Consider the following 25,337-nt stretch of genomic DNA (forward strand, 5'->3'; position numbering starts at 1 on the left):
AAACAAAACAGGACAGTGGGAGCAAACAGTTTTTAAGGGCTAGAGCTCTAAAAAGGTCTGAGTGCTTTGAGCTCACCTAACTACCTCAGGACACTGCGAGTCAGTGAGCGAGGGAGGAGGGGGAGAGAGAGAGAGAGAGAGAGAGCGAGTGAGTGAGCGAGAGATATTCATGCAGCTCCCTCTCTCTCTCTCTCTCTGTCTCTCTTGCGCTGCTACAACAGATCCTTTCCACATCGACGCTGCTGTTAACGTCACGCCTGTAAGTCGCCAGCTCGCCCGGCGCTAGCTTTCCTCGCCTTGCTCTCTCCGCGGTCGGGACGCCGCGTTAGCCAGGAGGCTGCCGAAACCGCGCTGGGGGGACAATTTATTTATTTATCTGTCTTTTTTTAAACGGAAAAAGAAAATCAAGGGGGGGAAAAAAGAAGAAGAAAAAAAAGGGAGAAGAGAAAAGCTGCGCTGGAAAAACGAAGGGACAAGCCGGAGTGAGAGAGAAAGAGGGAGCGCTTCTTCAACCAACAACGCCGCATTTACTGCCGATCCGCTCTGTGAAGGGCACCGTGGTTTTACCCCTCCTCCCTCCAAACCACCACCTCGCAGCGCACCCCAACAACCCCTTCAACTCCCCCTGCCCACCCCCCATCTGAAGAAATTGACGGATTATCGGGAAGTGCGCGGGAGGCAGGCTGCAGCTGCTGCTGCTGCTGCTGCGTGTGTGCGTTAGTGTGTGCACGCGCCGCTGCTACCGCTGAAAACGTCAGTTACGGGGATGGTGTGTGTTTGTACGCATTTACCGCCGAGGATGGAGTGTGAGGCTAGTTAAAGAGGAGAAATAAGCTAATGATGGCAGCAGCGTCTGTCGCCTAGTCTCTGCAACCCCCACCGAACGCTCAGAGGGGGGGAGGGGGAGGGGAAAAAAGAAAGATTTGTTTTTTTGTCTTTTTTCCCCCTAAAATAGGTGGACGCTACGCTGAAAGAGAGAGCGAGACAGAGAGAGAGAGAGAGAGAGAGAGAGAGGACAGAGAGAGAGAGAGAGAGAGAGAGACAGAGAGAGAGAGAGATAAGTAGGAAGGGGGGCCAGACTGGCCAAACTGACTGACTGATTGACCACCAAAAACTGAAGAGGAGCAGACAGACGAGGGGGGGTCTGCTTTTTTTCCCCTTTAATGATTCTTTAATAACCCACCCACCCCTTGAAAGCACTAACAAACGGCAAAGGGCAAGTGAAAGGACTGTGGAATTTTCATTCAACCTCTTCTACAAACCCCCTCGTGTTTTTTCCATCCCTCTGCCTCGGGTTCCAGCGTGCAGAAGAGTTTGTGTGTGTGTGTGTGTGTGTGTGTGTGTGTGAGAGTGAGAGAGAGAGAGAGAGAGAGAGAGAGAGAGAGAGAGAGAGAGAGAGAGAGAGAGAGAGAGAGTGTTTGTGCGATCGCCTGTGCTATGGAGACGTGGGGAAGGCGTCTAGCCGGGGGATCGACTGTCGGATTCCAAGGACAAGCGAGAGAAGAGGAGCCGACGGCGAGCGAGCAGAGGAACGTTGCTGCTTTGGGAGCCTGACTGGATTCAAATCTATAACGGTTTTGTTTTTTGTTTTTTTGGTCCCCTCCCCTCAACAAACAGAAGAGAACCAAACAACATTCGCCAGAGGGCCTGCCATTCTTTCCGTTTGGATGTGTGGATTTACAAAACCAAAACAAAAGTGGGCTCATCTTGGTTAGAACCTTTGGCGCTGCTTTCTGTTTGACAGGGCAGACATAAAGAGGCTTTCTGTGCTGCTCTTGGGATGTACGTTCAGCTGATTTGAAACGCCACAGCTCTTTCTGTGATTGCAAAAAAAGGAGGGAAGCTACTATATATCTCAGTTCAAGGACCTGTAATTATAACTTGAGGTAGGTGTCTAGTGTTTCAACCCCTTTGCATCAATTTGTAACACCCTAACCTACCGTCCGTCTCATAAGGTTTTTGAGTTGCTTGATTTACCATCATGTCCTTCTCATACATACATTTCGGAAGAGCTAGCCCACTCCCCCCCTCCCCTCCCCCTCCCGCATCTGAGCGCAGTACATGGAAAAGTATTGCTTAATACAAGATAGGGCAAACCCTCTTGCCTGCTAGTAAGCATAAAAAAAACCCTGATCTCCTTCCCTTGTTCCCATCCAGCCCTCTTTACTTCCCTGGCCCCAGTTCTCTCAACGCTAAGACCAACCAACCTTCAACTTCTCCTTGTTCCCCGACACCCCCAAGACGCCTCCGAATCCACCAACATCCCCCCCACCCTTGTCCTCCTCCTCCCCCCGGATGATGCTGAATTATGAACGTGCCACATCATGAGTCTCCTGGGGGCGGGTAGCTGTGCGTCGAGCCAGGAAAGCTGCCCTGCTCTGTGTTGTCTTCCTGATGGCGCGGGCATGGAGCAGCGCCTCATTGGCCTTGGCAGGGGTGGCAGCAGCAGCCCCGGGGCCCCAGGGCTGCCCGCCACAGTGCTCCTGCAGTAGTCAGCAGGGAAAAGTTGTGTGCACCCGCCGCGGCCTCACCCGCGTCCCCCCGGGTATCCCTGCCAACACGCGCCACCTCAATCTAATGGAAAACGCCATTGAGGCGGTGCAGGCAGACTCCTTTCGCCACCTACACCACCTTGAGGTGCTCCAGCTGGGGCGCAATGCCATACGGCAGATTGAGGTTGGCGCGTTCAACGGACTCACCAGCCTCAACACACTGGAGCTGTTTGACAACCGTCTAACGGTGGTGCCGAGCGGGGCCTTTGAGTACCTGTCCAAGCTAAGGGAACTGTGGCTGAGGAACAACCCAATTGAGAGCATCCCTTCCTACGCCTTCAACCGGGTGCCCTCTCTTATGCGACTGGACCTGGGAGAGCTTAGGAAACTGGAGTATATCTCAGAAGGTGCCTTTGAGGGTCTACAGAACCTCAAGTACCTCAACCTAGGCATGTGCAACATAAGGGGTGATATGCCAAATCTGAGCCCTCTCAAGGGTCTGGAAGAGCTAGAAATCTCCGAAAACCTCTTCCCAGAGATCAAGCCGGGCTCTTTTAGAGGCCTTCGCTCGCTGAAAAAGCTGTGGGTGATGAATTCACAGATAACAGTGATAGAGCGCAATGCCTTTGATGATTTGTCCTCGTTGGTGGAGCTCAACCTAGCCCACAACAATCTGAGTGCTTTGCCACATGAATTGTTCTCCCCACTCAAGTACCTGGTGGAGCTCCATCTCCATCACAACCCTTGGAACTGTGGATGTGAAGCTGTGTGGTTAGCACGCTGGCTACGGGAGTACATACCAACCAACTCTACCTGCTGTGGACGCTGCCACTCACCCGCCAGCATGAGAGGTCGACAGTTAGTGGAAGTAGACCGAGGTGAGGGCTCAGAGTTCCAGTGTTCCGCGCCCTTCATTGCTGATGCACCAAGGGACTTTAACATCTCGGCCGAGCGGGTGGCTGAGCTACGTTGTCGTACCGCACCAATGTCTTCAGTGCGTTGGCTCCTCCCTAACGGGACTGTCCTAACACATGCCTCCGGCAACCCAAGAATATCAGTCCTTAATGATGGCACGCTCAATTTTTCCAATGTTTTAGCAGCCGACACGGGCACCTACACATGCATGGTGTCCAATGCAGCTGGGAACTCCAATGCCTCGGCCTACCTCAACGTGAGTGCAGCTGAGCTCAACACATCTAACTTGAGCTACTTTACAACAGTGACCGTGGAAATCATGGGGCCTACAACTGAGATGCCCAAACCTAAAACCACCACCGCAGCTGCTGTAGTTGGAGCTGGGGTTGCTGGAGGAGGAGGGGGAGGCCAAGGGACTACAACCACAACTGCCTCTCCCTCTGTCTTTCAACCAGTTTTCATTTCTACACCAACTGTTCTGCTACAAAGCACTGAAAGCCCTCCAGGTACAGCAAAGCCATCGGCAGTGCCAGGACCTAAAGGTGCCACTGGAAAGCCAGCCAAGTCTGGCCCCAGCCTGGACGAAGTGATGAAGACCACCAAGATTATAATTGGCTGCTTTGTGGCTGTGACACTGCTGGCTGCTGTCATGCTTATTGCCTTCTACAAGCTGAGAAAGCGCCACCAGCAGAGGAGCACAGTGGGAGCCACCCGCACCGTGGAAATCATTCAGGTGGATGAGGAGGATCTTCCACCACCAGCTTCTGCAGCTCAAGAGGCAGCCCTCACGCTGCCCGAGATCCGGGACCACAACAGCATACACAAACTGGACTTTATCACCCACAAAACAGACTATGGCTTTCACAAACCTAAAGCAGATTACAAACCCCAGCCTGATTTTACCCTTCACAAACCCAAGGCTGAATATACCACATATAGGCCAACAATGGACTTCAGTACCCACAAATCCACCCCAGACTACAGCACTCACAAATCTACACCAGATTTTAGCCTTCACAGACCAAAGGCTGACTACAGCCAATTTAGGCCGGAGTATAGCACTCACAAACCTAAAGCAGAATACAGTCCATTAAAACCTGACTTTGGCACTCACCCAAAAGCTAGAACGGACTACAGCCCATTCAAACCAGATTTCAGCACTCATCCCAGACAGAAAAGTGACTTCAGCCCATTTAAACGAGATTACAGTACTCAACCAAAGTCCAAACATGACTATAGCCCGTTAAAATCAGACTACAGCACACAACCCAAACCTGACTACAGCCCATTTAAGACAGACTATGGCACTCATCCAAGGCCTAAACCAGAATACAGCCCATTTAAACCTGACTATAGCACTCAACCCAAACCCAAGATGGATTACAGTACCCACAGACCCAAACCTGACAGCAGTGGCTACAAACCTAAGGACCCATACACACCCCATAAGACCACAGCAGACTATAGCGCCTTCAAGACGGACTTCAGTCCCCACAAAGCGGATTACAACGCCTTCAAGTCTGACTTTAGCCCCCACATGCAGAGACCTAAAGTGGATTACAGCCCCCACAACATGGACTACAGCCCTCACAAAATGGACTACAGCCCCCATAAAGTGGACTATAGCACCCTAAAGCCCAAATACAACACTTATAAACCAACGGGCCAAGGGGCTAAATGGACAGAAAACAATGTTGGTAACTCTCTCCCTCGAACCTTGCCCAGCATCATCACTGCTCTGGCTGAGCCCTTTGTCATAAAAACTCACACCAAGGAGAAAGTACAGGAGACTCAGATTTAAAAGGCCTCAGAAGCCCCTCATTCCCAGTCCCATTCCAATGACCCCCCTTCCTTACTCATAAATCATGCAATAGAATGCACAATGAAAAAAAAAGACAGAAATTACGTTTTGTACAGAGTGCAAACTTTAAAAGACTGACGATTTATTGTTGTACATGAATATATATACATATATATATATATATATATATGAATATATATATATTAAAACTACCATGGGCTGGTGATAGAGAAGCATATTATATTAAAAAGAAATAAATGAAACTATTTTCTAACTTGTAACTTCTTAAAATGACGAGTTGTTTAAGATGCTGTCTTGACTTTGACAAATGAAGGTAGTCTTGTTTTAAAAAAAAGGGGGGGCATTCTGTGTGATTTTTAAACCATGCTACAGAGGATGCAGTGAAAAGAAAAAAACATTTATACCGAGAAGACTTTCTTTAACATAAACAGAAAAAGGTCAGTGTCGATCTTTACAGGTTTATCTTGTAAAAGCACCATGAATTTGTACTGTGCCAAATGTTATAAATGCAATAAAAAGGATTTTTGGAAGAAAAAAAAAAGAGCCAGTAGAGAGAGATGTTTTTTTCCTTTCTCCTCTTTCTCCTAGCGTATACTGTAGCGATCAGCCGAATGCTTTAGACACTGCAGTAGGACGCTGCAGCTATACTTTAACCCTACATGTGCCAAATGGCTTGGGCAGAATGAATCATGGTGCAGAAGTGCCGAGTGGGTTTTTTTTTTTTGTGCGTGTGTGTAAAATGTAATGATTTCAAACACCTTTATGTGTAAGAGAAGCCTTGCTCAGTCTGTACACTATTAGGCGATGACATGGTGCTTCATCAAGGTGTGGCTGATCAAAAGCATTGTGTTCAGTCTATCAGCTATCAAGTTTTGTGAATGCATCAGGAGCCATGTGTAAACAGATTGCTGCCATGTATGCAACTGTCTGTGGAGAAGTGTGGACTTGTGCTGCTGTCACAACATCTAACGTGAACTAACTGAGATGCAGCTTCCATGGTGGTCTTTATTGTTGTCAGCTGATGGTGTGATGAACGGCTCATTTTCTCCCCGAGTCCTCAATTGATGTTATTAATTGTATGTGTGATGAGTGAGAAGGACGTGACAAATTCAGGCGAAATTCCATTTAGGTGCGAAGGCCATCTCACGCTACGGCAAAAAATATAGATCCTCATTTCTCTTTTCATCGTATTGCCAGCTGTTATGCTTTCATCAATCAGCGTACAGGCTATTTATGGTGACAAATGCTTTCGGGTCTCGCTGTTAACTGTGCATTCTTCATCTTCGACAATATCCCCCACCCTCAATCATAATAAGGCTTCACCAACTCTCTGCCTAACGGAGAAAGATGGCGTGCAACATGCACGTCGGCTAGCGAGTCTCGTGGACAGGTGAGATGGTTCGGTTCATCTTTGAAAGTCTTGTGTGCAGTGTAAGGAACCGAGGTACCAAGCAGTATTGCTGTCGGGTTTTTGTTTTCTTCCTTTCAAACACTCATTCTCTCTCTGCTCATCTCATTGTCTTTGCTTAAGAGGGCAATTTTACGGCAGAGTCTCAGAACTATAGATCAACCCTGGGGACAATGCCTCTAGCTCCCTGGCTCATTAAATTGCAAGGAAAGATAAAGATTACGGTGAGAAAGGGAGGGGAAACTAGGCTGAGGCCACAGAGCAGAGACAGACAGACAGACAGACAGACAGAGTGTGAGAGAGAGACAGAGAGAGACAGAGCGAGAGACAGACACAGGGAGAGAGCGAGAGAGCAAGAGATGGACAGAGAGGAGAGCGAGAGATAGAGCAAGCGACAGACAGCGAGTGTGAGAGACAGAGAGCAAGAGACTGAGAGAAAGAGAGACCAAGAGAGAGAGAGAGAGAGAGAGAGAGAGAGAGAGAGAGAGAGAGAGAGAGAGAGAGAGAGAGAGAGAGAGAGAGAGAGAGGTTAACACGTTGGAGGAGTGAGCAATGAGGGTCCGGGTTTGGTGGGTAAGGTATGTGGTGACGATTACAAGATTATGGACCATAATCAGTGTAGCCAACAAGGACGTATCTTCTTACATTAATGCTCGGCTTAAAATTGAACAAAAACAAGAGAGAAACAGATATGTCTCAGCTGCTACAGATATTTAAACTCCATCATTAGAGCAGTCACAGGCTTTTCTACCAGCTGGTTATGCTGAGGCCCAGCAGTTGTAGCCACCGCTTTACATAGCTAGTGAGGAACATGCCTTCACCATGTTCCTCACCAGTGGTACCAGGATTTTTCTTTTTCCTCCCGTTTTGCGGCCTTTCTGATGTACGAGGTGAGCTAAATGGAAGATTTGGGAGCCAGGGCAGATAGAGGGACATAGGACAGGTTGGCATCACAGACAGAAGAAAAAAAGAAAGAAAAAGTGGCGTGGCTGAGGAGCTCTGAGGGCTTTGGATGTGCTTAAAATGCGGTGCCAGGCTATCAGGGGGGAACGACGATGTGTGTGTGTGTGTGTTTGTGAGAGCAATGACTGAGCTCTGAAAAAAAATATTAGGGAGTGACTGGAGGAGGTAGAGAGGAAGATCAGGCTGACAAGGAGGGATGAAAACTAAGACTTGAGAAAGAATGTAGACAACTAAAAATAATAAACCTAATGATGGATGGATGGATGGATAGATAGATGGATGGATAGATGGATGATGGATGGATATAAACTGCATCAGCCCCCTAACTGATGCATGGATATCCTCTGGACCTTAACTATCTTCCACCATCTTGCTAACCTGTTCAGCTTTATGTTTCATTGAAGCTGATCAGACAGAAACTGCAGCCGTTTAGGTTTATGAGGGTTCTCCATCAAACAAAACCCCCCAAAAAAGCACAAAAATTCAACTAGCACCGAAAAGCGCGCAAACATAGACCCATCACACACAAAAAAAGAAAAAGATTAACAGCTAAAGTGGGTGAGAGTCTGTCAGGCCAAAGAAAGTAAAAGTAAGCAGCACACCAGTGCCAGTACAATCTTTGGCAAAGAAGTGCAAAGAACTGACACCCCCCCACACACACACACACACCAATATCTTTTCTGTACGTGTCAAAACACAGAAGTGATGAACCAATACAAAAAGTGTAATTTAATAAAGAAAAAAACAACAACACTTTTTTTAGATTAGCAGAGCTACACGCGGACACATTGTGCTGTAAAACACAAGTTTGGGCCCATGCATGCGCGCTGTCGTGTTCTGTCAGTGGTCGGGTCGGTCTGCGTCATGCTGTCTTGTCAGTACCCTGGAGGGCACTCACCCCTCCGCCAGCCACTGTGATCCTATTGGGATAAATATAACCCACTGCAGTGCACCCTGGGCCATCAGTACCAGTCATTACGGCAAAGGATTAATAAATTTACAAAAAGATCAGATTGGATCAGATGAGATTTCTCTCGATGATTCACGCTTGGCCTCGAGCGAGCGTTATTTAGCGTACGAGAACGGGGCTGTGAAAGGTCGGGTCTGTTCGTGTGCTGCACAGTATGTGTGCGTGTTTGCCTCTGTGTGCTCGGCTACGTCGAACAAACAGGACTGCAGACAACTGACCGTGCAGAGAGGGCGAGGCGTACGCAGAGGAAGGTAGGGAACAATTGAGCAAAGCAAACAACAAAAAAAAAAGAAAGAAAGGAAGAAAAAGAAGAAGACAGAGTGGAAGGCAGACCCTGTCGTCTCTCGGTGCAGTTGACCCACACCCTCAGCACACGGCATGCCGTTCATCTCCTGCTACGCTGTTTAGATGCAATTGTTTTGACAAGATAACAATGCGAAAGCGGAAAGCAGTTTTTCCTGCTGTCAGCGCTGTCGGGCGTGTGCGATGGAGGCTCAAACAGAAGGAAACAGCGGTGTGTGCGTGCATGAGTGTGTGCATGTGTGTGTGTGTGTGCATGTGTGTGCCTTTGCAAAAGTTTAGCAGACAGAAAACCAGCTTGTGTAAGGCACTTTTTTTGTTAAGTGCTATGGTATTGTGCGTTGACATACTGCACTGTTCTCTGCTACGGCACCGTGCCGGTTATCCACGCCGCAGGAGATCTGCAGCTCTGCGTTGTAGTCCGTGGCGTGCTGTACTGGGCTGCTACATCCTAATCGATGAGTCACAACATGACCACGGGGCCATCAGCAAGGAGGTCAATCAGCCAGCCGAGCCAGAAAAGCAAGCAGCAAGGCGGCTGTCAGGCCATCGTGTCTGTGGCTTTTTCTATGCGAGTAGCACTCCCTCCTTCCCTCCCCATCTCTCTCTCTCTCTCTTTACGTTTCTATCCGTGTGCCTCATTAGCAATCCTGGAGTGATTTGGAAAGAGGGTGTGACGCAACATGCACCTTGTTAGCCACAGCTCACACAGCTCGATCTCGATGAGACAGGGGAGAAAGGTTTGGGGGGGGGGGGGGCTGTGTTTGGAGGGAAAGGTGAAGGTGAGACGCAACGACCCAAGAAAGAGAGGAAGGCCACGAAATGAGAGTAATATGAAGGGGTAAAAAAAAAAAGGAAGAAGAAATGCCAGGTCACAGTAAAGAAAAACATTAGGAGATGATAGAAGAAAACAGCAAAAAAAAAAAAAAAAAAAAAAACAAGATATGCAAGGAGGGAAATGTAGCCGAGCTGGCTGATGGGAGATTAAAGGCGATGGAATAGAATACAGAAAAATCCAAAAAAGAGAGGAGGCATGGTGGGAGGCAGAAAGAGAGAGAACAAAAGAAACAACCATTAAGAGGCATTTACAGACAAAAAAACCCACAACAAAACAAAGTTAACAGGCAGGGAGAGAGAGAAAGACCGACAGATATAAAAGACAGAGAAGAAGACGGGGAGAAAGACAGTGAGAGAGACACAGATCAAGAAAGAGAAGGAGAAACAAAGCGAGCGGCTGAGTAGAGGAGGAGGCAGGGCAGACTCAACGCGATGCAAGACTGCCAGCTAGAGATGGAAGAGGGGATATATGGCCTGAATAGCCTGGGCTGCACCACGGAGTGTTTGTGTGTGTGTGTGTGTGTGTGTGTGTGTGTGTGTGTGTGTGACCATGGCTTAGGCAAAGTACAGTAGATAGGAACTGCTGATATCAGTAATGGACTGGACCACTGTGGGTACTTGGGGGGGGGGGGTTGGGAAGAGGATCAAAACAGAAGATCAAAAGGTCAGAACAAATGGAGCTGCAGAGACAATAGGAGCCATCATGGAAATGTGTGTCTGTGTGAGAGAGAGAGTGCGAGTGTGTGTGTGTCATTGAGATCAAGAGGACACTGAATTAAAACGGGTCAAAGTCAGTCCCTTTTTAACTGGTGAGGGGGAAGCAAGACAGATTGTTCCATTTTAGGATTTCACTCATTCTGGATTGCAGGGGAGAATGTGTGTTTAAATTCTGCTTTGCCCACTGCACCTGCAAAATCATTTTCATTTTCTTTTTCCATCTTCGCCGATGTTCACTAACCCCCAGTGTACATATATATCTGCAATAACCTGTTATCTACATTGGAATGACTGAGAACAACACGCCCTGCAAACGCCATCACAGCTACTCAATTGTACTTGGTCAATTGTCCCACTCTTCTGAGCCGTCCCGGTTGTTGCTCCACTCCCTCTGCCGATCCAGGGAGGGCTGCAGACTACCACTTGTCTCCTATGATACATGTGGAGCTGCCAGCCGCTCTTTTTCACCTGACAGTGGGGGGTTTCGCCAGGGGGACGTAGCGTGTGGGAGGCTCACGCTATTCCCCCCTAGTTCCCCCTCCCCCCTGAACAGGCGCCTCTACTGACCAGAGGAGGCGCTAGTGCAGCGACCAGGACACATACCCACATACCGCTTCCCACCCGTACACACGGCCAATTGTCTGTAGGGACGCCCGACCAAGCCGGTGGTAACACAGGGATTCGAACCGGCGAGTCCCGTGTTGGTAGGCAATAGAATAGACTGCTACACTACCCGGACGCTCTAACATAGGCTATATTTAGCATTTTTCCCATCAGTTATTGTGCTAGCGAGTGTATGCTAGAGAGTTCATGTGCAAGGTTGAACGTTGCTACTAGTTGCTGGAGTACGTGCAGGTGTGTGTGTGTGTGCGTGTGGGGGGGGGTATACTAACCGGTGTGCTAGTGGAGCAGACAGGGAGCTATTCTAAGCAGGCCTGGGAGCGTGCTGCCTTGTGAGTCAACATGAGTCAGGGCCAGAGAGCTTGTTTGGCCCTAATGTCAAACGCAGAGATGGGGCTGGACGTGGAGCTGGGCGCCGTCCATGCAAAGACCAGCGACCAGGTCATTTGGACGGTGACGGACAGTGGAAGCTTAAGGGCAGGTGGCCGACAGTGATGAGGATGTGTGTTACCAAAAAGTTTCACACATGTTTTGTACTTGCAGATACCTCCATACAAACCACACAGAGGCTGTATGAATTCTGTAACAGATAAAAATCAATTGAAAAAAGGGGCGGGGCAACAAGAGGGTAGCAGATGAAATGAGAGTGTTGATGTTTGCTGCTGCATCAGATGTTAGCCTCAAGAAAAATCAATCCAAGCGGCCATATTCAATGGCCACCTAGTGGTATGATTTGCTGTTATTGGGGTGAACAGCGCCAAAAGACAGATTTTCATCGCTGTACACCACTGGCTATCGGCCCAGTGCCATCAAGCAGCTGTGATGAAAGGCATGAAACAAAAAAAAAAAAAACTACAACAAGAAAATAGAACATATACATTATGGTCACATTCACTCCGATTTCATCGTTGACAATGTAATCGAAGAATCTAGCTACAGGAGCATTTTGGGTCATGTAGGGAGCCACTTCAGCTTGCTATTTCTTCCCAGGTTTTATTGCCCTTTTAAGAGGTTGAAAAATGTCTTATTTTAGTGCCCAGAGATGGAACTGTACTTTTACGACCCCTGTCCAGGAACTCAAACCAGTGTGTGTGTGTGTGTGTGTGTGTGTACTCAACCGTGTCCCGTGAGGGCATCAAGCTGTCATATGATTAATAAAGACAGGTAGGGAGAAGTCTGAGTGATGTATCTATGTGTACGTGTGTGTGTCTGCAGAAACACACACACACACACACACACACACACACACACACACACACATACACACACACACGGAAAAACCAGACGTCGAGAAAATGGAGTCATTGGCCGTTAATTTTACTACTTATATCCAGATTTACAGCCTGGACCGAAATTGTGTTTACAAGACCAACACTGTGGTGATATGGCTCTCTGTCAATCCTAAACACAAACACACATACGCACACACCAGTAGGCAAAAATCCAGAATTTCACTGTTCGAAAGCTTCAGCTCATCAGTGTTTTGACATTGCTTTGCATCCTCTTTGGTGAAGCTTTCCCACCGGTCTTTTCGTGGGGAACCTTGTGCCTGTATGAGATCTCATTCTCTCCATCACCTCAGGAAAAAAAAGCAAATGCAGTGGTTCTGATGCAGAGCTAATATAAAAAAAAGAGGGCAAATCTTTGCTTTTATGATCATGTGTGTATAATGAAATAATAAGGGGGGGGGGGCAGCACTTCCTCCAAGTCAGGGGATTGTTTGAAGTTCTGTGAAACGAGCAGGAAGTAATTGTGCAGAGTGTATCTATTTCCTGGAGAGGAAAGAAGTTCATTTGGCTGTTGAGATGCTGGGGTTCAGGGCTAAAATTGGGGTGATAAAAAAAAATGGCGTTCTGCTTTGCTGTAAGACATCAAAGACATGAGAGAAGAGAGAGAAAGACGGAGAGATAAATAGACAGATGAGGGAGGGAAGAAAATTAACTAAGGTGGAAAGTGCAGCTGTGCTATCAAAGAAACCATGACTCACTGGCAGAGGACAAGAAAGCTGCAACATGTCAAGCAGCGTGTGTCTGTGTGTGTGGGGAGGCAGCAACAGAGAGAGAGTAAACTTGATGAGGTGATTGCAGCGGATGACAGACTGCTGACGGACACCGCCGAGGGGAGCGACGCATCACGTAGGACGGAGCCGTTGTGTTGATGTGGACTGCCACGTGACACCACTGAACTGATACACCAAGACCGAGCCAGAAAAGGGGTGCTGCAGACCAAGCCGGGGAACGGGCGCTGCAGACCGAGCCGGAGAACGGGCGCTGCAGACCGAGCCGGAGAACGGGCGCTGCAGACCGAGCCGGAGAACAGGTGCTGCATACCGAGCCGGAGAAGGGGCGTTACAGACCGAGCCGGAGAAGGGGCATTGCAGACCGAGCTGGAGAAGGGGCATTGCAGACCGAGCTGGAGAACGGGCGCTGCAGACCGAGCTGGAGAACGGGCGTTGCAGACTGAGCCAGAGAACGGGCGTTGCAGACCGAGCCAGAGAACGGGCGTTGCAGACTGAGCCAGAGAACAGGCGCTGCATACCGAGCCGGAGAAGGGGCGTTACAGACTGAGCCGGAGAACGGGCGTTGCAGACCGAGCTGGAGAACGGGCGCTGCAGACCGAGCTGGAGAACGGGCGTTGCAGACTGAGCCAGAGAACGGGCGTTGCAGACCGAGCCAGAGAACGGGCGCTGCATACCGAACCGGAGAAGGGGCGTTACAGACCGAGCCGGAGAACGGGCGTTGCAGACCAAGCTGGAGAACGGGCGTTGCAGACCGAGCTGGAGAACGGGCGTTGCAGACCGAGCCAGAGAACAGGCGCTGCAGACCGAGCCAGAGAACGGGCGTTGCAGACCGAGCCAGAGAACGGGCGTTGCAGACCGAGCCAGAGAACGGGCGTTGCAGACCGAGCCAGAGAACAGGCGTTGCAGACCGAGCCAGAGAACGGGCGTTGCAGACCGAGCCAGAGAACAGGCGTTGCAGACCGAGCTGGAGAACGGGCGTTGCAGACCGAGCTGGAGAACGGGCGTTGCAGACCGAGCCAGAGAACGGGCGTTGCAGACCGAGCCAGAGAACAGGCGTTGCAGACCGAGCTGGAGAACGGGCGTTGCAGACCGAGCCAGAGAACGGGCGCTGCAGACCGAGCCAGAGAACAGGCGTTGCAGACCGAGCTGGAGAACGGGCGTTGCAGACCGAGCCAGAGAACGGGCGCTGCAGACCGAGCCAGAGAACAGGCGTTGCAGACCGAGCCAGAGAACAGGCGTTGCAGACCGAGCTGGAGAACGGGCGTTGCAGACCGAGCCAGAGAACGGGCGTTGCAGACAAAACGACAAGATGAAAGCCGCTGCTTGGGAAATGTCCTGGATTCTGTTTCAATGCAGCAGGACTGTTCTTTACTGCCACAGCAAACTGCTGTGTGTGTGTGTGTGTGTGTGTGTGTGTGTGTGTGTGTGTGTGTGTGTGAGAGAGAGGGTCGTGATTTTTACAGATCAAACAAATCAATAGCCAACCTGTCTCTACCATCGGCAACTCTCCACTAATGCACCCTGGGTACTTGAGCCCCCACCCCCACACTTGACTCACGATTTAGCGGGGGGCGTTCGACAAGCCGTTGGGCATCACGTAACAACTTAACGTAAACAGGATAAGAGCATGGATTCAACTCCAGTATACCGAGACAGGGGCGGAGGGAATATGCGTAACCGTTATTTTTACGAGGCTAGACACTGATCCCAGCATGCAGTTTTAATGGTGTCCAAATAAAAGCAGCCCACAAGACTGCCTGCTTAAAATACAGATTGTGCTCAACGGAAATGGGTGGCAGTTGTTTACTCGTGTCACACTGCACCAGAGGAACAAAAAATAAACAAACAAACAAATAAATAAATAAAAACAAGCATCGCCATTGTGTTTGTGCCCTTATATGCCCTGAAATTCTATCTGCAGAGATTTCTGGTCACACTTTGACATAATGCAAGGGAATGGAAGTGCATGTGCAATGGGGATTACTTGTGTGGGTGGGGGGTAGGGGGTGGGGGGTGGGGGGTGGGCAGACACAAATGAGCCACACGCCTTTGAGGGAGAGACGGCAGCTCTAATAATAGATGGCAGGGAAGGAGAAAGGCAAATTTGAGCTTCTGGACGAGGTTTGTTTGAATTGACACCTGCACGCGTGATGCGCATGTAAAGTCTGCGTACGCCCACGCATGCACACACACACACACGCATGCACACACACACACACGCACACGCAAGCACACACACACGCACACGCAAGCACACACACGCAAGCACACACACACACAGATCAGGGTTTGCCACCAGCCATCCTGAGAGGGGACTCGAGCCTGGAGAGTGAACACCGGTGTGTTTGCATTATGTATTGTGTCCATATTTATTCGTGTGATTACAAGAATTTAGGAGGGAGCAAAAGTGAACCGCTGCCAAACCAACGACCCCGAATCAACACGGCACCTGATCAAAACACGAGCGTGCCAAACGCAGCCCCAACAGGGGGGAGGAGAGTGCACGGAGAATACTTCAATGTCACAAAAAAATGAAGGGAATGAAAGAGAGGATGTGGTAAAGTTTCAAAAGCGATGCTGAGATTACCTGAACACCTTTAAGTGAAAGGATAACGGGTTTGGTTAAAATGGGTGCCTTTGTGCATGCACCCAATAATCAGCTCACAAGGATTTAACAGAGCCTGTGTATTACAGAATAAGTTATCAGCAAACCTTTTATTAAACCAAACCTAATCCATCAAGTAGCAGAGAAGGAAACCACGTCGGACTGAATTCCTCAACACAACTTTGAATATAAGCTGCAAGTACACTTTTTTTTTAAACAAGAATCTTTTTAATTTCTTGGTTAATTTAACAGTAATGGTTGACGTTCAGTCTGGAAGAAGCTTTTAGTGCCGGTGGGGGGGGGGGGGTTGCCAAGCACACCCTATTGTTTTAGAGCTGCAAATTATTCACAACACAAGCATCCTTCTACGACAATTGATAGTGGGTTTACACCTCCATACAATAAATATGTCCCTCCCTACTGTCCCATGGCCATGTAACTCCCACACCTTTCCATATTTACGAGAGCTCACTGTATGAAGGAGTGATTCACGGCCTGCAATTTAAGCGTTATCTGTACTTTGAGAAGAGCCGGGTAGAATTTGCACAAAAAAAAAAAGCAGTGTCCTGTGGCTTCACGACTGGAGTGACAACAACACCCCCGCCGACATGCATGTACCTGCCCAGCAGGGGGGGCCAGTAATTAGCCGACTCCTCTCCCACGTCCCTCATCGAAGATAAATTAAAAGACGCTTGGAGACAGTGAGGATGGTACATGGGTGCTTCAGTACATCAGTTAGCACCACGGTATCGCAACAATGCTGCACCTTTCCAGCTCGTGTTAAGGGCCCAGGTGGGGGAGAAGATAGGTGGGTGGGTGGGGTGGGGTGGGATGGGGGGCTCGCTCCCTCCCTCAAGACTCGGCTCCCTCACTCGCAGAGAGACATAGTATCTTTTAACACAAGCGAGCGCATCCCCTCAGGTGAGGAGAACCAAGCGCATATGTAAGTCCACTGCAGCATGCATGCTGGAGGACAGCACAATATTCTAATAATGTCTGAAAACGGTAAATTCAGACATTCAAACTGAGCTGGGAGTGGACAGATCATAAATCTTCCGCTCAATTCGGGATAAAAACAGTGGTTAGTATTGACGACACCAAATAAGATTAAACCTGTGAGCGTGAGGGAAAATATGTAGCTATGAGTTTAAGAGGGTTTAACACCAGAATGACCGGAATTTCACTCCTACCTAAAACGACCACAGGCGGTCAAAATGACCGCCAACGTTTTTAAACTCCATATTCTGTCAAGATTAATACCCAATTGAGATATTAATGCATTGCATATGTTAGTATGTCTGTTAGGAAACGACTGACACCAAAACTAACATTTTAACAACTTTAATACTATTTTTCAAACAATTTAAAATGCCCGCTTTCCAACACCTCGGTGGTAGTCATGGTGCGTCTGAAACGGTGCCTGTAACCAGACATGTTGGCAATAATCAAAAATCAAGTTTAGACTATCGGTCGTGATGTCACACGCCGCCCTCTTCCAAGTATGGTTAATCATTGTTGTTAGCTGTTAGCACAGATATTTCTAACTAACTCTTAGTACGTCAAATATTTTTTCAAATGAACGTTAGGATCACAGATTATCTCTGATAAGATTTTAGGTTAGGTACACACACACACACATATATTTTTTTATGGTAGCATTTTAGGCTAGGTTGGATATATAGCTATATATTAGATTAGATAGTGCACGCAGGCGAGATGGTTGCGCGTTCCTGTTGTGTGAAGAATTGCCACAGCAAATCCCACGATTGCTCTGGTATTAAACTCGAGAATGGGTTATGCTTTTTTTCTTTCCCTTCTTGGAAGAGAAACGAAGGAAAGAACATAGTGGACTTAACCAAGAGGCGCAGGATGGCCTGGGTTGCAGCAAATCTATCACGTTCTTTAAACATCTCAGTGAGGTAAGGGTAAAGGCAAATGTAATGCTAATACATGGCTAAGGCAATGGCTAAAGTGCTAGCTAATTCGTAAACTGTGCCTCTGATCCTTGGAAGATGGCGCCCGGCATTGCGTTGCCCTTGGAAATGACCCAAGTCCGAAAGAGTGATTACTCTGAACTGCAGAACGCTAGTGTGTTTCTAGGACAGAGCGATGAACTTCACGAAGGAAATGATGCGACCAACACAAGCCATAAATAGTGACATGATGCGCATGATCACGCGCAAATTACACGCCGTCATTTTGACTGCTCATGGTCGTTTTAGGTAGATCTTATCATAACTTTTTTGTGCAATTGATCTAAAACTAATTTTAATGCCAATATATGTAATTTTAGGAGAATTCAGAGAGCAGCAGGTCTGCATCTCTTTTTTTTTCACGAAGTCATTAAACTTTGAAAATCCAAAAACCGCCTTGGTCGTTCTAGTGTTAATGTTTTGAACTTCACTGAAGAGGGGGAGGATGGTGGAGTAGGAGTAGGACGAGGAGGACGAGGAGAGAGAGAGAAGAGGATAAGAGGACGGTCGAAGGAGGTGCCGGTGCCAGAGAGAAGAAAAGGAGGAGGAAAATGGGCAGTAAGAGACGTGGGTGAGAGGTGAGGGAGAGAGAAGAGTGGAAAGGGGGAGGAGATGAGGAGGCTCAGGGGAGGAGAGACTTGGCAGGTCTTCACCCTCCCACTCGGTTGGCAGTGGATGCACAAACAGTTTGCTCACAGCAGTACACTCATCTATTAGCATTGTTCCAGAAGATATTAAGTGTGTGTGTGTGTGTGTGTGTGTGTGTGTGTGTGTGTGTGTGTGTGTGTGTGTGTGTGTGTGTGTGTGTGTGTGTGTGTGTGTGTGTGTGTGCATGAGAGAGAGAGACAGTCCACAGCAAAAAGTGGCAAATGATTTGCGACTAGGCGACAGACATAAAATGTATGTGCAAGCAAGGACTCCAGTGTATGTGTGTGTGTGTGTGTGTGTGTGTGTGTGGGAACGTATATGGATGTGTGAACGCTGAACTTAAGTGTTAAATCCGAAGTTTGAGACCGCAAGAAGTCGTGACGCTCACATTTAACTCTTTGCACAACAACCTTGGTACATCTTGCCAAACTCCATGTTGTTTCCTTTGAATCTCGGGGAGACAGACAAGACCGCGGACAAGACTGTGGACAAGACCATGGACAAGACTGTGGACAAGACCGTGGTCCAGTTGGCTGGCATGCATACACACATACCAGCATTTCAGTGTCAATCTTTTGACACCAAACAACAAAATGCTAGAAAACAAGAACACTAAGGCGAGCACCCCCTTCACCAGGCTGCAAAGTATCAGAAGTGAGGTGTGAATGTGTGTGTGTGTGTATGGCAGTGTGTGTGTGTGTGTGTGTGTGGCAGTGTGTAGCCAGCAGCAGACTGGACTGAAACTGCCACATCAGTCTAATTGGGCACAAATATCTAAATGGCATCACTCAAGAGCCCCTGGCATGCGAGCGCACAGACAGACAGACAGACAGACAGACACACACACACACACACACACACCTGAGTGCAAGCCGATATTGCTCTTCTAGCATAAAGATCACAACAGTAACAGAGGTGTGTGTGTGTTTGCATATTTCTGCCTTGATGTGTCCAAACCCACGTGCACTGGCCTGAGAAACGCCACATGCCGGCGCTTTCAGTAAAGGTGCATTGTGCAAAATGGAGAGTTGCTCTCTCTCCCTTTCACTAAAGTGGCCCCTGCGGCGCTTGAGGAGAGGTGAGGCCAGCAGTCTGCGGCACGGGCGGCGTGTCATCGTCGGCAAGCGCCATATGCTCGCTCTTCTACCAATTATATTTGATGGCCCCACCTCGGCGAGCACACGGACAGATGGACGGGACGGAAAGACGCATCAAAGGTATTGGCATCTGCGACTGGGAAGTGTTTATCAGTATGCAGGAAGGAGGCTCCTCTTTCAAACTGGCCCAACTGAACCAACACACACACACACACACACACACACACACACACACACACACACACACACACACACACACACACACACACACTTTAAAAGGGACACAGCTGGCAACGACAGCATGTGAAAAACCTACGGGGCTATTGGGGCAGACTATCTAGTATAGTCCTCTGCACACAACCCCTGCACAATCTGATTCAGCCAAGGTGTTTAAGAAACTACCCTTTTTACAGCCAGGTTCTTCTAGAGTCTCCGGTCTCTCTCCCACATTTCTCTCTTTAACACACACATTTTCATGTCACCCACTCCCGCTGATGGCTTGCTAGTTATTTTGATGCTATTCAAAGATGAAGTCCAATCCACATTGTTGCCCCCCCTCCAAAAAAAAAAGGTCCCACTAGCCTCGTCCTTCCCTTTGAGACCCCACCTCATCTGTAAGACTGAAAGGGGGAGAGAGCAAGAGATAAAGTGGGGGGGGGGGTTTTCTCCACACTTTCTTTTAGGGGGAATGATAAAACAGCTGCTGATAAAGCCCCCCTTTTTTGGGGGGGAGTTAAAAAGAGGGGGAAATGAAAGAATCACAAGAGGAACGGCTAGAGAGGTAGGCTAGAAGGACAGAAGAAGTGTGTGTATGTGTGTGTGTGTGGGGGGGGGGACTCCACTGCTTCTCTGCTACCCACAATGCCTACTAAATGGGGGGGTGTAAAACAAGCTCTCTCTCTCTTACAATCTCTCTCCCCCTTTCTCGCTCCGTTAGCTTTTGACGTCTGCACTTCAGAATGGGACCCGACCTTGCATCTCTCTCTCTCTCCATTATGATAACATCGAGATCGTTTCCTGCAAACACACACACACACACGCACACACACACACACACACACAAACACCGTGCTGTGCACACAACCCTTCCTCACATATGACCTTAACTTTGTGTGTGTGTGTGCGTGCATCCATGTTTAATGTCAGCTTTCAACTTAACTGTTCAGTGACTTATTGACTTTACAGTGGCTGCCGATGCCGACACCTCCTCTCCTCACCATCCCACCTCCTCTCTTCACCATCCCACCACTCGAACAAAGCCCCTGTTATTGATATATACAGTGTGTGTCACTTTGACAGATAGACCAAGGGAGATGGGTATAGAAAGAGAGAGAGGGGGCGGTCAAGCAAGCAAAGGAAGGGTAGACTGGCCCTTTTCATCATGACAGCTGTACTGTGTGTCTGTGTGTGTGTGTGTGTGGGGGGGGGCATTGGATAACCATTACCCTCCAATGCCTCATAGGCTCTGAAAGAACAGGCCAGATAACACTTTTTGGTAACACTTTTTATGAAGCTTGCATCTGTAACGCCCTATAAGCATCTATAATGCCCCATAAGCATCTATTGCATCTATAACGCCCATACTTTCCTATAATGTGTATTACAATAACTAACGGCTATGGCTGAAGACTGTGAAATAGCAGTGAAGTCTCATTATGCATCTCTACAAAACTTCAGCAAAACAAGTTGGCTATGATGCATTATGATATCTGACAGATAAACAGGCTAATGATGACATATTTATAATGCATAAATACGTTTTAAATTGACATAAAGTATCATAAAGGTGGTTATGAGGTGTTGTGAGGGCATATACATGGTTATAATGAATCTTACAATGACTTATAGCTACGCTTATAGGGCGTTATAGATGCTTATAGGGTGTTATAGATGCAAGCTTCATAGAAAGTGCTACCCGCTTTTCTTTTCTTTTTTTACATTTTCTTCCCCTTTTTTCTCCCCAATTGTATCCAACCAATCACCCTAATCTTCCGAGCTGTCCCGGTCGCTGCTCCACCCCTTCTGCTGATCCAGGGAGGACTGCAGACTACCACATACCACGTGGAGTCCCCGGCCACTTCTTTTCACCTGACAGTGAGGAGTTTCACCAGGGGGACATAGCATGTGGGAGGATCACATTATTCCCCCCAGTTCTCCCTCCCCCCTAACAGGTGCCCCGACCGACCAGAGGAGGCACTGGTGCAGCAACCAGGACACATACCCACATCCGGCTTCCCACCCGCAGACACGGCCAATTGTGTCGGTCGGGATGTCCGACCAGGCCAGAGGTAACACGGGGATTCGAACCAGCGATCCCCGTGTTGATAGGCAACAGAATAGACCACCAAGCTATCTGGACACCCCCACAAAATAAAACCTTCTGTTGCGATCATAGAGCGTTATATTTGAGGACACTGGATAATCATTACTCTCCAATGCCTTGTAGGTTCTGAGTGAACAGGCCAGGTTGTGAAGACCACGATACAAAGCTGCTGTCAAGGCAAAGAAATAAAAACTGTATCAATGATGTCAAGTTGAGACAGAGAGAGAGAGACAGAGACAGAGACGCGAGACAGAGAGAGCAAAGGCGACTTTTGCATGCGAGCATCTGTGTGTAAGCTGTAAAAATATCCTGTACGTTGTGCTAATATGTCAAAATTGTCAATAAATGAGGATTGATCTGAATGGCAATGAAGCACGGACCCATATCCTCAACGAAGCACGGACCCATATCCTCAGGCATCAACAACATCAGCCTCCACATGACAAGATGTCATTGAAAAAAAATGTAGAGTCCCATTAGTGTGGACACTTGAATCCAACTGAATGCATATCAATGAGACGCCACTGAAAATCTAATTTGCAGAGATGGGTGAGATGGGAGCTGAAACTGTTCATGCCCATGCTAAGGAATATGAGTAACAGCCAAGGTGAGGGTCACCTCTGATGCCAACAAGACACAGAAGACGCTTTATTATTTGTCATTGAATATCCATACAATGAAATGTATTCTCTGCATTTAACCCATCCTGTATGTTAGTAGCAGTGGGCAGCTGCAGCGCCGGGGGACCAACTCCAGTTCTTCTTTCCATTGTCTTGCTCAGGGGCACAGACAGGAGTATTAACCCTAATAGGCTTGTCTATTTGATGGTGGGGGGAAACTGAAGCACCCGAAGGAAACCCACGCAGACACGGGGAGAACATGCAAACTCCACACAGAAAGGACCCGGGACGGCCTGGGGTTCGAATGCAGGACCTTCTTGCTGTGAGGCAACAGTACTAACCACTGGGCCACCGTGCGCCGATAGGGTCCCTTTTTGGTAACAGTGTGAATGGCTACGGCACGGTGGATAACACTGTTGCCTCACAGCAAGTAGGTCCTGGGTTCGAACCCCAGGCCGTCCCGGGGTCTGTCTGTGTGGTATTTGCATGTTCTCCCCATGTCTGCATGGGTTTCCTCCGGGTTTTTGTGCGCGTGCACGCTTCCGCCTATAGTGCTTTCCCAAACCTTCTCCACAATCCAAAGGAATCTAAAGAATCCCCAAGACTGCTTCTCTCTTCGTGTGTAGATGTGTGCTTGTCTGTGTACGCATGTGTGTGTGTGTGTGTGTGTGTGTGTGTGTCTGGCTGTCAGTCTACACAGTGGCGTCATTCCGCTGCAGGCCGCTCGGCTCCAGTCACTTAGCAACACACGGACCAGCGGCGTAGCGTCCACCATCGTCTTCAGACAGGAGGAGGGAGGGGGGGAGAAAACAAACAAGAGGAGACAGTGACGCGACCTCACGAGGCACAACCGCAGATGCGGAAGATCAACTGACTGCGAATTAAAATGGGAGGAAACAAAAGGGGGAGGAATGAAAACTGCATTACTCTTCGGGCAGGGATGGAGGGAGAGCACGAGGGGGGGGGGGATAAAACATTAAACAGTGAAAAGCCTTTATTAATGCAGGCTCTGAGTTGCTGAAATTATACTTGGGTTGGCTTCTTTCTTTCTTTTTCATGGACGGAGGGAGGGAAAGGCACAGGGGAAGCGAGAGACAGGCCAGAGGAAAGGCAAACGGTGTTATATGGTAAAGACTCTCCCCCCTTCATCTGCTACTTCATTTCTGTAGGGAACATCTGTAGGGTTTGGCCCCAGCGTCAATGATAACTTTAGAGTGTGTGCGTGTGCGTGTGTGTGTGCGCCCGCACGCTCTCACGCTCCATGTCCAACACTTCTTTCTCCTGCTGTCCCTCTCCACCCCGTCAATTTTACACCGCTTCAGCCCTGCAGCTGACAACCCACTGCTGAGGGAGAGCCATCAGAAACGCACAAAACCAAGCAGAACACATTTGAAAAGAGAGCGGGGAGAGAGAGAGAAAGAGCAAGAGACGGAGAAATAGAAAAGAGAGATGAACGAAGTGAGCCAGGTGCAGTTATAGGTGCAGGAGAGCTTTATAGTACCGCCCTTATTGATGTGGAGGGCTGCAGCGGTGCCCTTGACTTAGAGGAGAGAAGTAAAGATTCTCTAGTTGGTCCCTAAGCACATTGTCCTGTGTGTGTGTGTGTGTGTGTGTGTGTGTGTGTGTGTGTGTGTGTGTGTGTGTGTGTGTGTGTGTGTGTGTGTGTGAATGTTGAGGAGCTGTCTGAAAAGATAGATGATTTGCAAAAAAAGACGTAGGGGAGGGGGAAAAAAGGGAAAAATGAAATGTGAGCGGAACTTTCGGAACGATAAAAGTGGAATTTTGCACCCCCCCCCCCCAAAAAAAGAGTAAAAACCCTGGAAAGAAAACTCTTAATCTCCCAATGCAAGCAAAATGTCAAGAGTTTTATGTGTGTGCGTGTGTGTGTGCCTGTCCATTCTGATAAGCACAACAGTGTGTACGTGCACACACACACGGACACGTACCCCAACGCACACTTGAACAAGGTCGCCCTTGTGTGCGAGTTGCAAGCGATTAAGCAGCGAGTGGGTTTCTCTCTCTCTCTCTTTTCACCTCTCGGCTCTCCATCTCTCCAGGCCTATCTATCTATCTCTCTGAGCGAGATGGTGTCAATGTGTTTATGTGGACCGTTCCCTTCAGTCTGGGGCGATAACTCAGTCTTTCGGGGGGGGGGGCATTGCAGTGAAGGAACACTAACCAACTGACACGCACAAGCTCTGCAATACTTTCCCATTTTCAAATACTAAATGCTTCACATCTTCAGCAGTGCAGGACGCATTGTTATTGTCCTAATTTTCGGTCAAACACGACAGCAACTTGTGTCGGAGGCAAGATATGAGCAAGCCCCGTCCCAAAAGCCCAAATTGAAATGTTGATGACACAAACTAGCAGAGGAGATTTGTCAGCCTGCCAGTTTGTGGGTTCATATGCCACCGAAAGCTTTCTTTATCAGCTGGGAAATCAGCAGTCCACTGAATATGATTAAGAAGCTCATCGCTCATTCATGTTCAAGTCACCCTATGTGCACAACCAGGAATCAGGAAAATGTTGTCATTTCATTTCCCCCAGCAGTGCTACACAAAGACAAAAACACACATCTAAAACCTACAAGAACACATATATGGAAATGAAGACACCCCCCAATCATAGCTATTCTGACAACATTAAACCTGCAGTGCATAAGTTTTGTCCCCCCCTCCTCCTGGGAGTGAGAGTAATTGCTTCTCTTCGTTCAGTGCTCTACAACGAGGAAAAGCTACACCAATGGTTATCCACGTTTGTCCTCACCATCGATTGCTTTCTTTCTTTCTAACTTTAATCCTTCCTCTGACGCCAAGTTTCTTCTTTCTCTGGAGCATCAGAAACTTTTCTTTGACACTTCTTGGGGTTTTCTGCTATAGCTTCCAAGCCCGGAAGCTGTCTGCCAGAAAGCCCAGCAGGAAAGCCAATCAGAGGCATGCAAACGCCTTCATCACACGGAAGTTCAGCTCTGGAAAAGCAATCACTGCTGGGTGACGTAAAATG

The 25,337-nt window shown here is 48.4% G+C and overlaps 2 protein-coding genes across 2 annotated transcripts in view; one reads left to right on the forward strand and one right to left on the reverse strand.

Annotated features, from left to right (window-relative positions):
- The window catches only part of lrrc4.1 (leucine rich repeat containing 4.1), a 43,215-nt gene extending 37,584 nt beyond the window's left edge, over nt 1-5,631 (forward strand). The window contains exons 2-3 of the mRNA XM_056277586.1: nt 2,330-4,576; nt 4,673-5,631. Of these exons, the coding sequence (XP_056133561.1) occupies nt 2,330-4,576; nt 4,673-5,208 (2,783 nt within the window). The 3' untranslated portion in view covers nt 5,209-5,631. The remainder of the gene's footprint in view (nt 1-2,329; nt 4,577-4,672) is intronic.
- The window catches only part of snd1 (staphylococcal nuclease and tudor domain containing 1), a 293,087-nt gene that overhangs the window by 148,271 nt on the left and 119,479 nt on the right, over nt 1-25,337 (reverse strand). The window lies entirely within an intron of this gene.

The sequence above is a fragment of the Lampris incognitus genome, chromosome 3, assembly GCF_029633865.1.
Source record: "Lampris incognitus isolate fLamInc1 chromosome 3, fLamInc1.hap2, whole genome shotgun sequence".
In the NCBI taxonomy this organism is placed as follows: domain Eukaryota; kingdom Metazoa; phylum Chordata; class Actinopteri; order Lampriformes; family Lampridae; genus Lampris; species Lampris incognitus.